This window comes from Anthonomus grandis, chromosome 1 (genome assembly GCF_022605725.1).
Source record: "Anthonomus grandis grandis chromosome 1, icAntGran1.3, whole genome shotgun sequence".
NCBI classification, from domain to species: Eukaryota; Metazoa; Arthropoda; class Insecta; order Coleoptera; family Curculionidae; genus Anthonomus; species Anthonomus grandis.
Genome location: NC_065546.1, coordinates 2,590,809 through 2,604,338, shown reverse-complemented (window position 1 = coordinate 2,604,338; position 13,530 = coordinate 2,590,809). Strand labels below are relative to the sequence as shown.

Here is a 13,530-nt window from a genome sequence, read left to right as displayed (position 1 = left end):
TTAGCTAAGAATTATGCATGATTTGACTGCATATCACGTACGTGTTTTTTTTATTTTAATACGTGTAAAGTTTAATTTGAGAGACATTTAATAAAAATATTTTCGTAAGACTATTAAAAAAAAAAATATTAAAAAATGTGCATAATTTGAATGGAGGTTTATGTCTGATATTTGATTAATAGTTTTATTAATAATAATTAATTCGAATGAGTTCCAAATATAATTAAGGCATTAAAATACTGTTTTTCAAGTGATAAAATAAGAAAAAATCAAATTTGACAAAATGGCATAAAAAATGTTCCCAGAATATCATAAGAACCGAAAATTTGGTAATTTTGCAATTACATTTAATTGAATAATTCAAGATTCGCTTATTAAAATTTTTTGAAACTTTGCACGAGGGTTTGCCAGATTGATCTCTTCAAAAAATTATCTTACACTTCTTCTGTAAAATGTACAGGGAAGCCAATAATTGACCCCCTTAAAATTTACATGGGATTTCCTATGTTCCGCTCGGCGACGCACCACCCGGTATATATATATGTAGTGTAGTTTTTGACTACTTAAATTATTCATTTGAAGAACTTTAAGAAAGAGCTGGAATCCAAACATGGTAAAGATTAATAGATTTCTTTAATAACATAATTATATATAGGCATACACAAGTATTAAGTTACTTAGGTGCATATTTTGTACTTTTATATCAATTTATGTAACGAAATTTTTGGATTATAAATAAATGAAATAGGTGTTTATATTTTTTTAAATCCAAAAATCCAATAGGTTTTTACCAATAAATTTGCATTTGTATCTCTGCAACCTTTTAAAAATCTGTTTAGATATTTATTATCTATTCATGAGAAACAGTCGTATAAAAATCCTTTGGGAATTTTGGAGTTAGAGCCTGTTTTTCTCATGTCTTATTTCTTTAACACTTGACTTTTTAATTTTCACAAAAAAAAATCTTAGTTTGGATCACCCTAATTCGATTTAGGTATTCATTGTTAATATCTAGAGAGAAAATTATTAACTACCTTGCGAATTTCAGGAGATACGGACATTACATCGATTAAATAACAGCGAGCGTGGACTATAAATGATGACATATGCCGCGTTCTCGATTTTGGATGGTGGATATCGGCTCGATAGACATTTCTACCTGGAATGTTTTTGTTGTGAATTCATTCCCTTTTCAACACATTATTTGTTTCTAACCCAGAGAAGGGCCTGAAAGTGAACTGTGTGATTTTTGAAGATTTAAGCCATTCTACACGCTAGTTGAGCCTACTACAGATACTATTAAAACCAAAATGACGTTGGAAACAATCCCCAAGGACTTAAGAGGTCTTAGAGCATGTCTGGTTTGTTCTTTGATCAAGGTAATTGGTTATATTTTAAAGTATTCCATTTAGCATTTTCTTAATTTAATTCATAATATATTGCTAGAGCAAGTTTCTTATATTGGCCTCACAATTAATTAAGTGAGTAGGTTAAGTAAGTTAATAGTTCTTTAAAATGCAAGTCAAATGTTTTTAGGAGTATGTACTCGAAATAGAGGGAAACCATAAGATTCTTTTTGGATCAAATTTATATACTCCTTTCCTCTGTCTCAGTTAATTTCTCTACACTGTCTCCTTTGGCAATAAGGTAAATAACATAACAAAATACAAACAAAAATAGCTAGACAATTTTCTAAATTAAGTTTATTCTTTTTATCCAAATTCCTTTACTAATTATAACATAATAATCCTCGTAATGTTTGTAATTTGCTAAAAAAAGAAGCAAAAAAATTTTGGCAAACATTTGTAAAACCCATTGTAATGTTGAACAACCACAGTAAAACTTTATTTATATTCTATAAAAAATAAAATTTTAAATTTAAAAAATAAAACTCAAGATTGGTATTTGATGCATGCAAAAATATGACAACATACAGTGGTGGCCAAAAAAATAAGAGTGCCTGGTTTTATTTGAATATTCCTAATAATATATTGTGCTACATAGAGAAAAAAACAATAACGATTTCATATTTGTACAACATATGCCATCAGTGATAAAAAAAATACACATTATTCTTTGCCAGTTTAATTTGTAATTATAAACAAATTATTTATTTTTTACATGTTTTATAGTGGATAAAAAAATAAGAGTATTTTTCTAAAATGGTCATAAAAATTATAATTACAATGTACTGCAAAACATATGACAGCATTATATAAGTGAGTCAATACTTGGTACAATAACCTTTATTCTTCAGGATGGCTGCTCATCTTCGTGGCATCGAATCGATCAACTTTTGGCATGTTTCAACTGGGATGGAATACCAAGCTTTCTAAACTTCCTTCCATACATCTTGCTTATTTGTTGTTTTTTTACAAGCTACTTGGTTTTTCAGCTCCTTCCAAAGGTTTTCAATAGGATTAAGGTCAGGCAATTGTGATGGCCATTCCAGAACTGAAACCCTATTTTGTGTAAACCATTGTTTAACAATCCGTGCCGTATGTTTAAGGTCCTTATCTTGTTGATACACCCACCTTTTAGGCATGTATTCTTCGGCATATGGTAGCATGACTCTATCCAAGATATCCAAATAAGGCTTGAGGATGCTCTCTTTTTGATTGAAATGTCTACAAAATACAATTTGAAAGAGATTTGAACTTACAGAGAAATGTCTTTGGGAAATGTTCTTTTATTAAAAAATTCTGTTTAATCTAATTGAGGTTTTCTAAAGTGCAATTTTTAAATAAATAATTTTTTAGGTAAGTTTTATTATTTATTTTATACATTTGTTAAATTATTTATAAAGGATGACATAACAGATAGATAAAAAAAATATGAAAAAAATGGTGCCACAACATTAAATAATATCCAAAAAAAATTATTATTTTTAATAATTTATTCTAAATAAAATTGAAAAAGTAATTGTACTTAAAATTAAAATGTTTAAATTCCGCTAATTTTATTATCAAAAATGGAGTCTATGTTCGTATTATAATTTATTTTAAAAATACTGTTAATCAAAAAAAACTTTAACTTAAAAAAACGACATTTAATAATCAACGTAAATTTAATTATTTAATTAGTTTTTAATGTACATCTAATAAATAACCTAATAAAACTAATAATTTTAAAACCAGATTTTATAAAAAAAAAAGTAATTTTTAGCATTTAAGTAATAGAAGTTTTATTTTGTCAATATTATACTTAAAATATCATGGTCAAACTAGAATTACTTTCACAATAAAAACACACATTTATATCTCAGACCCATATCACGCAAATAAGGCACCTTTCAGTATGTTATATTATTCCTCATCCTTATGGGAAAATTCATTGTTTTCCATCATCCAGTCAGAGTGTCAGTTCTAAAGCTATCCAGATCGGTTCATAAGACAGTTCCCCTTGCAAGCATTGTGATCCAGTGATGCATTTTACATGAAGCCTCAACACTCCAGACAATAATATTCTTCTTTTTACGACGAAGTTTATTAATAATAAACCTAATACGGTAAAAGTTTTTTTTTTATTCACTCACTCACTTTACAAGAAAACGAGAAAAAGATGTGAGCCTCGAATGCAATTTAAAAGCACGTTTGTTTTAATTTCTTTTGTTATGGTCTATTTAATCCAAAATATGGGGTATACTGCATTGTAGGAAAAACAGCCCCATAGTTTGATATTTCCACCTCCGTGCTTAACTGTGCCTGTTGTGTTCCTGAGCTTATATTGTTCACAAAAAAATCTTTTATCTGAGTAAACAGAGACCAAATAGATACAATAAACAAATACTCTTATTTTTTTGTTTACAAGATTTTTAAGCAATGACGAAAAAAATTTGCTTTTAAAAGATAATGCATTCTTGGTTATATATGTATAGATGATATATTTTTTTTGATTTGTGATTCTCATACAGTTTGTTTTTGGTCTAATGGAACATTAAAATAAATAAATAAATCTTTTGCAGTCATTTGACCAATTTGAGTATGAGGGATGTGACAACTGTGATGAATTTTTACGAATGAAAAACAATAAGGACAATGTTTATGACTGTACTAGCTCAAACTTTGATGGGTAAGTTTCATTTTTCCAACAGCTATATAAGTTTAATTCAGTTAGCTTTAGGACCTCACCTAGGACCTAGGTAATGGCTACCTTAAGTGTGATACATAATTTTAAAGGGCATGTCACACTATAGGATAGCCATTTGACATACCAAAGTATAACGTTAATAAAATATTCATATTTATTTTATATAATAAAAAATAAAAAATAAATTAATATAAATTATAATATTAATATAAATAAAATATTCATATTTAAAATATTCGCTGGTACGTCAACAGATTTAATTTTTTTGGCACGTTTTAATGCTTCTTACAATGATGTGTGTCACATGATGGGAGTTCCTATTGGACACATCAAAGTGAGGTTAGTTGGAGGTGAGGAGGTGATTGCAGAACTTTGTCAAATATAAAATTAAACGTCCTCCGGTATATCTTAGTTATTAAGGCTGGTTCGTTTTGAAATAGAAGCACTGTATAACAAAATCCAGATTGTTTTAGAGTTTAAAATAAAAAAATATACTAGGCATCAATGTCCCAACTCTACACATAATATGGGTACCGTGAAATGAGGTGAATAGAAACTGCTGGGTGAATACCAACAAAAACGAGAAACTTCTTTTAAAAAAAAATCAACATCGGAATTAAACCTTCAAATTTGTTTTCAAACGGTCAACAGATGTCGCCATATCTACTTTAACAGGCCAAAGATGTTTTATGTTGGCAGCCCTGATTGCAGTAGCAACCACCCGTCGAAGTGAACACGTGCTTTTTTATCACTAGCAAAACTTTATTCACAGTGGTTAGCTAAAAACAGGTAAGACATTGAGTATTTGGTTAAAGTAGCTGTAAGGTGTCTGGTTTACATTGCCTATTTCAGAAATTGCTTGTCTTGCTTTTTTTTTTTGCTATGATGTAATATAATACATAACGTCACTTTTAAGTAATTTTGGTTCCGCTGTTTCTATCCACCCCATAATTGTTTTTTCTTTTGCAGGAAAATGCCTCGCGTTTACAAATTAGACCCTCGAGGTAAAACATATAAGACAATTGATAAAAAAACTCTAAAAATAGCCCTTGCTTCAATTGACAACGGGATGACTGGCTCACGAAACACACAACATTCATTATTCTGTGCTTTATCGAACACAAAAACCGAAACCTAAAGCGCCATGGAGGACAAACAGCCCTAACCAAACAAGAAGATATTTTAGTCCATCAACTAATAGTTCGTTCCGATTGGGGGTATCCACTCGACCATTTAGACGTCAGGATGATGATAAAAAATTACCTAGACACTAGAGGTAAAACAATATCGAGATTTAAAGATACTATCCCTGGCAAAGACTTTGTCTATTCTTTTTTAAAACGTCACAAAAATGAATTAAGATCTAGAATCTGCCAAAACATCAAGCGCTCAAGAGCTGCTGTTTCTCCCAATACTATCAATGCATATTTTGACAATTTAGCCATGGAGTTGAAAAATGTACCACTATCAAACATAATAAATTACGACGAAACAAATTTAACTGACGATCTGGGTAGAAAGAAAGTAATCTCGAAAAGGGGCTGTCGCTATCCAGAATGTATTTGCAATACGTCGAAGTCAGCCGTTTCTATTATGTACGCTGTTTCAGCTGATGGAAAATTGTTCCCACCATACATGGTTTACATAGCTAAAAATTTGTATATGTTATGCTCAATAGTCGAATTCGGACATTGCTAAAAAAATGCCGAAAAAAATACGGAATTCAAGTTTTGAGCAAGAAATATTTCCCAAACCCGAAAAAAATATTTTATACGACTTTTGAGCATTACAAAATAAACAAAACTAGTTTTGCTCAATTTAAAATGCACAGAACTAGTTTTGAATATTTCTATAAATGACCAGCTCTAATTCTGGTTTTTTTATTCAATTAGCGCCAGCATCGGAATAAATTAGATATAAAGTTGGAAATGGTATTTAAATTTATTTTATTTAAATTAAAAATATTCTAACAAATACAAAATCAAATAAATAATTATTCTTTGGTAAGTATCCAGTTAATTTAAAAATATTATTTATTTAAACAAGAGCTTGAATGATGACATTTAGAATTACAGATGACATTTTTCTTTCGACAAGAGCATGATCTGCTAATACACTTTTTAATGCACATACATGAAATAAATCTTTGTTTAGGCCCTGATATATTGGATGATGCTGTTCTAAGTGATATTCTTTGTCGTTCTTGTCGCCAAAATTGTTGTTCTCTATAAAAGTATTATTATCAGCCGACCGAAACTCGTTTCTACAAAAACGTTAAAATAATATGTAAAATTCCAGACTTTGTTGCTAATTTGGAAAACCCATCATAAATTGATTGAACAACTGCCATTACATTTCGTGGTGCTAATCTGCCACGATCCACGTCTGGTATGCGTATAAGGACATTCTCGCCAACTGAGGCTGGTTTACATTTTTTATTTGATTGTGCGAGCATTAAATTGGCTTGTACTTCCAAACCTCTTTTAGCGTTTTCACGATTCGCAATTATATATATAGATATCGCAGGAATTCGTTGTTAACTTTTAAAATGCTGCAGGCAGCATGCATTTTTCCTCAATTTTCCACGATGGTGTTAGGCTTTTGACACACAGTATATAACGAAAGTTCATTTTCATTTCTCGTGTTTCCAATGGCCAAATTAACTTTAGAATTTTTTTTTTCTCCTTTGTCTCTATCTTGAATAAAATCCTGCACTTCACTATCCGCCATATTTTTTAAATCGATAATAGAAAGTTGCACTTCGGTATCATCCATATTATCCTTGTTGACTATAAGAACTTGTACTATGAATCATAGAAACTTGCACGTCATCTTCAACTGTTTCGGTTTCATCTATAGATCCTATAGTATTTTGAAGTTCGTTGCTTTCATTTAACAGATTTTCGAGATCGTCTACAGTTTCAAAGAAGCAACTAAATCTTGGGGCAAGTCAGTATACTATAAACCATTTCTCTGAGCGCAACCAAACATAGCCCCGTACGGGGATCGCTTAATTGCACTGTGGTAGCTTCTATTTTTTTTCGACTGGACGAAACACAGTCCATCGGCCCAGTGTTTTGTATTTTCATCGGACATCCAACATATAAGAGCATCTCGCACATCTCTGTTACACCGTTCCACAGAACCTTGACTCTATGAGTGGCGCGGTTTTCCATGAACGATTTTCAAATGTGGCCACTGGCATTTTAAATTATTAATGACCTGATTGGAAAATTCACGGCCATTATCAGAATGAAGTATTGACGGAGCTCCAAATAAACAAAAGTGTTCTATTAGGTTTCTGGCAGTTTCTACAGCAGTTTTACTTTTCATTGGGCGTAGAACACAAAACTTAGTCAAAAATGGTCTTGATAGTTCAAGATTAATTTGTAGTCTCCATCTGGGTCGGTCTGCATATCAATAAGATCAACTTGGCACCGAGAATTCATTAGTTTACTTAAAATAGGCTTAAAAACGATTCCCTTTCTAGGTGCCGTTTTTTTCAGAGGCATATTTACTAAATTAATTTAATATTGTACAACTCAAGTACCGCTCGGACGCACCATAGCGTGCCGTCCCATTGGCTAGACAAGCCGTTAAAAACAGCTACATATTTTAGGATTCTATTGGGTGATTTAGTTTACAAATTAGTTTGTGTTAGTCCAGGTTGGTTTTGATTAGCTTAACTTAGTTTTTTTAATAATTCGACATCCTAAATCAAAACAAACCAGTTCACACCAACTTAAGGTAATCAAACCAATCTGAACTAACCCAAACTAATTTGTTAACTAAACCAGCCAATAGGATCTTGTAATATGTAGCTGTTTTTAACGGCTTGTCTAGCCAATGGAGCGGTACTTGCATTGTACAATATTAACATTAGATTTACTAAATAATTAGTGTTGTTCCGAGACATACCTTTATGCCGTTTATGACCCGTAGAAATATGTGCCTGGTGAACGATATGAAACACTTCATCCGTGGAAACAAAATATAGTATGGCATCAGAATCTTCTTTGCGTTTTTTAATTAACTTTTCCACGCCACTTATACTTAATATATCAAAACGCTTTATTCTTCTGTACTGTTTAGCAGATAGGGGTTTTGATTGGGCTTTGCACAAATTTGCCTCCTTTACATCATTAAGTATAGTGAGGTAATGATCTTTCACCATAATATTATGTTTTTGAGTACCTGAAGCCTCCAATAACCGAACTAATTGTGACTCGAATTCAGCTTGCATTTTTATAGAGGTAAATGGTTAAATATCGTACTTAAAATAATTGTGATATTTATAATTTCACGAGCACAAACGAAATAAATTCAAAACAAAAACATAAACATAACCCTACTTTTTAGCTGGGTTTGGGAGGCTGCAAAATAAGCAAAACTAGTGCTGATAACACGGAAATATACAGAACTAGTTCTGTTAATTTCATATTGCGCAAAACTAGTTTTGATTATTTTGTAATGCTCAAGTCGTATAAAATATTTTTTTCGGGTTTGGGAAATATTTCTTACTCAAAACTAGAATTGCGTATATTTTTCGGGCAATGCCCGAATTCCACTATTGAGCGTAACATATACATACAAGTCCATCAGGTTGGTTTGATGCGATTTCCTTCTCAGATTGGGTAGAGAGAACTGTCATACCTGCAGTAAAAGATCTACTGGGAAAGAAGTACTTCATTGGCGACAACCTAAGTTCACATTTTTCTGCAAGTACGGTATCTCTTTGCGAGGAAAATAATATTTCATTTATCATCATTCCGGCTAACTCTACTCATCTGACTCAGCCTCTGGACGTGGCATTTTTTCGGCCTCTTAAAACAGCTTGGCGACAGATCCTTGAAAAATGGAAAATTTGGGCTGGTTCAAAGCATTACATGGTTCCAAAGGACAGATTTCCTTTTTTGCTAAATGACTTATCAAAGGCTATTGAGCCTAATGCTGGAGAAAACATATAATCTGGGTTTAGAAAGTGTGGAATTGCTCCACTAGATAGGGATCAAGTCTTGGGACGCCTTCCGCTGCAAAATCTTGATGAGACAAATGATGAGAATCAGAACATTGGAGAAGGACTTAATAACTCTTTGGTAAACCTTCTAAGAACAATGAGATATGGCGATGGTCAAAATGTGAAGAGTGAAGACGTCGTAAAATTCAAGTTTCTGCTGGCAAAAGCGTTACAAGTGCAGATTTTGAAAGCACGTTCAAGACTTTGAAAGACGATTAAGAGGATGATTATTTGGAAAGACGTATGGAAACCTTAGATGAAGATTCAGACTCGGAAATGAATTTGCCTCTTAGTAATTTCATGCCATTAATGGCAAAAGCTCAAGATCATTCTTCAAGTGAAGACTTAGTAGGAGAGCCAGCGACACTCGACCCTACGTCATCGGGAATTGTGTTATGAATAATAACAGTGCATAGCTTGGACACGGGTGAGTATGAAACACTCTTGTGGACCGGGCAAATCCTGTGCCAATTAGTGTAATTAATTAATGAAAAATACAAAAATCTTGATTCGTAACGTATTTAGGAATGAAATAAATAAGTACATGACATTGAAGGGGACAGGTGGCACTTTAAGGAAATATATGTGTGCCGCCCCCTCCCTTGTGCCGAACCCCTGTTGACCGGGCGCAAAGGGGTTGCTTGTAACTATTGTGCTTACATCATCAAGAATTTTGACAATTTTCTTTTTAATTTGAAGCTTAGAATGTGCACATCAAGAATAATTATGTGTGCCATGGAAATTCGTGTGCCAAATGCGATGTTGACCGGTTTTTATCGGTCGACTTCAGCCCAATACTAAGATCTTTACGACATATTTTAGGTACTGTACATAGCAGAAAACGGAAACTTTATCCGTTTTTTCTTCAGGACACTGTACATTCCTAGAACAGGATTCTATAGAATTTGTGTTCACCCTATCCGTGTATAATGAGCGTGTCGAATTGGGTGCCTAAGCTAGCAGCTGCTAGAGCGGAGACGCAGTTTGGCTCAAGCAGGCGCAAGGTACAGGAGAAGAAATTGTTTATCATTGGCAGTCGGAAATAAAACATTTCCTTCGAGCCATGAAGTGTTTTATTTGCGGAAAATCCACGAATGTCATACCATTCACGGATATTTCATTTGAAAGGTGTCGTAACGCAATAGCATTTCGTGAGAAAAAAAAAATTAAATACGGAGATCAATGGAAAATGATGGATATCACAGAGAGTGCTACCAAAAGGCTTGTGTCATCAAAAGTAGATGGAAAGAACAATTCGAAACTTTTTGCGGGGAGAACATGTTGTAAGTACATAAATCTTCATACCATCTACAGGTTGTATAAAACTATATTTCATTGATGATTACTGCACTAATTTCATTAGAAGTAAAACAGTGAATCTTGAATTCTTTTCTGAAATTTTGTAGTATTTTTTCTATTAAAGTTAATAACGCATGAGTGATCAATTTATCGAAAATTGAAGTCACATATTGTTATCATTTACTGAAGTTCGCGAACGGATTCAATTGCGCATGTGCATTAATCAAATCTCACTCGTGATGCATATCGAAGCTTAAAATCCTGAAAAATTTTCGTAGAATTTTTAAAGGACGGTGAATTGAATGAAGTTCAATAAACTTTCTCCAAGACCTCAAGTTAATGGGAAAATTTATTGTAATGAGTGAAAGTACTTGTCAATAAATTACAATTTCATTCGCAAAGTTTTATGAGTTTCAGCAAAGAAAATTATTATTTGATAAAATTTATTGAGAAAATTGAAAAATGTAATTCCTAAACATTATCTTATCAAAAAATTAAGTAAATTCAATACATGTTATTTATTCAATTGCAGTGTTCTTCAATAAATCTACTTTATTGAGAAAGTGTTTTTAATTAATAAAAGTACTCTTAAATAAATAAATTCATATCATTAGTGGAATTGTACGAGTTTCGTAATGCGCAAATTGTATTAATTACAGAACGCTATATTTTTATATTGTATAAATTTTTTCAGTAATAAATGTACCAAGCTTGTACTCGTAGAGTAAGTTTCGTCAATATGTCCTCATTTGTATGTGTGTTGATAAAACAACTTTTTAACAAATCCTAAGTTTCAATTGAAAACACTCCCTCTGCAACATATTCAAATAATACGTCAGTTACTTGCATTTCTAAAATATTGCTGTATATAGAAATTAGCTAAAAATTATTAATTTTCGGAATTTCTATTGCAAATTTTACTTTTAAGTACAAGTTTATATTTTCGAAAAGTTTATGATAATGGGGGATCGAGGATAATTGTTTTTTAATGAGAAGATCAGAAGCGATCGTAACGGAGATTTAAAAAAAGATAAATATATAACAAATTGACAAAAATCAATCATTTAAAAGTGGAAACATTCCATGCTTCCATGTATAAATACAATCTAAATGGCAGAAATACTTTGCAATTAATCGCAAAAGTGTGAATTCAATGAGTTGATTGAATTAGAATGATCTTGGTATAGGGCTGAAGTCGACCGATAAAAACCGGTCAACATCGCATTTGGCACACGAATTTCCACGGCACACATAATTATTCTTGATGTGCACATTCTAAACTTCAATTAAAAAAAAAAAATTGTCAAAATTTTTGATGATGTAAGCACAATAGTTACAAGCAACCCTTTTGCGCCCGGTCAATAGGGGTTCGGCACAAGGGAGAGGGCGGCACACATATATTTCCTTTAAGTGCCACCTGTACCTATTTATTTCATTCCTAAATACGTTACGAATCAAGATTTTCGTATTTTTCATTAATTAATTACACTAATTGGACACTAACAGGATTTGCCCGGTCGACAAGAGTGTTCCATACTCGCCCGTGTCCAAGCTATGCACTGTTATTATTCATAACACAATTCCCGATGACGTAAGGTCGAGTGTCGCTGGCTCTTAGAATAACTCTGAAATGGAAAAACATTAAGATCATTCTTCAGATGCAGACTCAGAAATGGACACTTCACTACCAAGTTTCACCGGTAAGTCCGAGAACAAGTTGGATAAAAAAATAATTCATCAGCATCAGTCTGCTTTAAGGGTAAATTGTTCTGATGTGTTTCTCCTATTTCGCTTGATTTAATAGATAAAGGAACTTGGCTTGTGGTGTGTTTTTCAACAAAATATCGAAATAGACAAAGAAATACATATTTTATCGGACAAGTCATAAATATTACAGAAAATGACATTGAAGCCACTTTATTAAGAAGTCGCCCCACCAAACACTCGTCAGGATATATTTATGGATTTCCAGAAGTTCCGGATGTTTCCACCTTTCATATTAGCCAGGTTGTTGGAGAGGATAGATATTTTAAAATTTAATTTGCATTAAAGTTGTTTAATTTAAATAATATGTTTCAACTTGTTACATTTCTATAGAAATAAATGTTTTTCTTTGTAAAATTGGTGTTTTTGTCAGTTTTTTTTGTGTATTTATATTTTTTTATCAATTTAAATTTTTTTTCCGGTGTTCCTATTCGCCCTCGTGTGGATAGCAAATTTGACCAATTTAAACGGGTGTTTCTATTCACCCCACATTAAGGGTGGATAGAAAAAGAGCGTTTTTATTTTTTTATTCCTCTATGTAAAAAAAATCGAGACCTGTAGATTCCTTATTTTTTGTTGTTCTGTTCACCCCATTTTACGATAGTTATAAAAAAAAGTATGTTAGGATAGTTTTGTTGTTTCTGTTGAGTTAACAAATATTTATTTAAACTCCAAGTACAAAAACATACCAACGTACTTAGATACTTGCATCTAGATCATGGGTAATTTGTAGCAATATATTTTATTTTGTTTTTTTCTTAACAAACAGCATTTAATTATATTGCAGAATGATCGCGATGATGAGTCCAGAAGACAGCTGGGTCGCCAAATGGCAAAGAATCAGTAAGTTTATAAAACGCAACGTTACAAACAAGTAATTTATTAAATTTTAGATCGTTTTTGTAAAGGTGTCTATGCAATCTCAGTTTCTGGTAGATTACCAAATGGAATTATAAGGGAAATGAAAAGTCGTGGTATTGTTTACAAGCCAAGAGATACCAGTCAGAGATAAAGGAGAAGCATGTTACTTGTTTGTATAACTTAGTTAGGCACCTGGTAGTTTTATGTACGAGTTTCTATAAATGTATGGAGTAAATCATTAAATTTTTACGTACTATGAAAAAACAGTTTTCTTTTTTTTTAAGATGACATTCAAAGTTTTACTTGTTATTTTGCACTTTTTTAAACTGTTTTTAGATTGGGTTCTTTAAGAACTATTTTTAAAATAGTTTAGATTTTATATTCATGTTATATTTGTACACCTTAATATAAAATTTTTCATATAGCAAGGTAATATAATTTATATCTTTTTATATGTTTGTTTGAAGTATTGCGCCTTACCTAGAAGTAAAATATTTAAA

General features: G+C 31.9%; 1 protein-coding gene across 1 annotated transcript; it reads left to right on the top strand.

Moving 5' to 3' along the window:
* The first annotated feature begins 1,136 nt into the window (after positions 1-1,136).
* On the top strand, positions 1,137-13,482 carry LOC126745545 (transcription elongation factor SPT4). The gene is made up of 4 exons (XM_050453429.1): positions 1,137-1,379; positions 3,965-4,071; positions 12,957-13,012; positions 13,063-13,482. Exons 1-4 carry the CDS (start codon positions 1,311-1,313, stop codon positions 13,179-13,181), a joined length of 351 nt encoding a protein of 116 aa, XP_050309386.1. The 5' UTR covers positions 1,137-1,310; the 3' UTR covers positions 13,182-13,482.
* Positions 13,483-13,530: the final 48 nt, after the last annotated feature.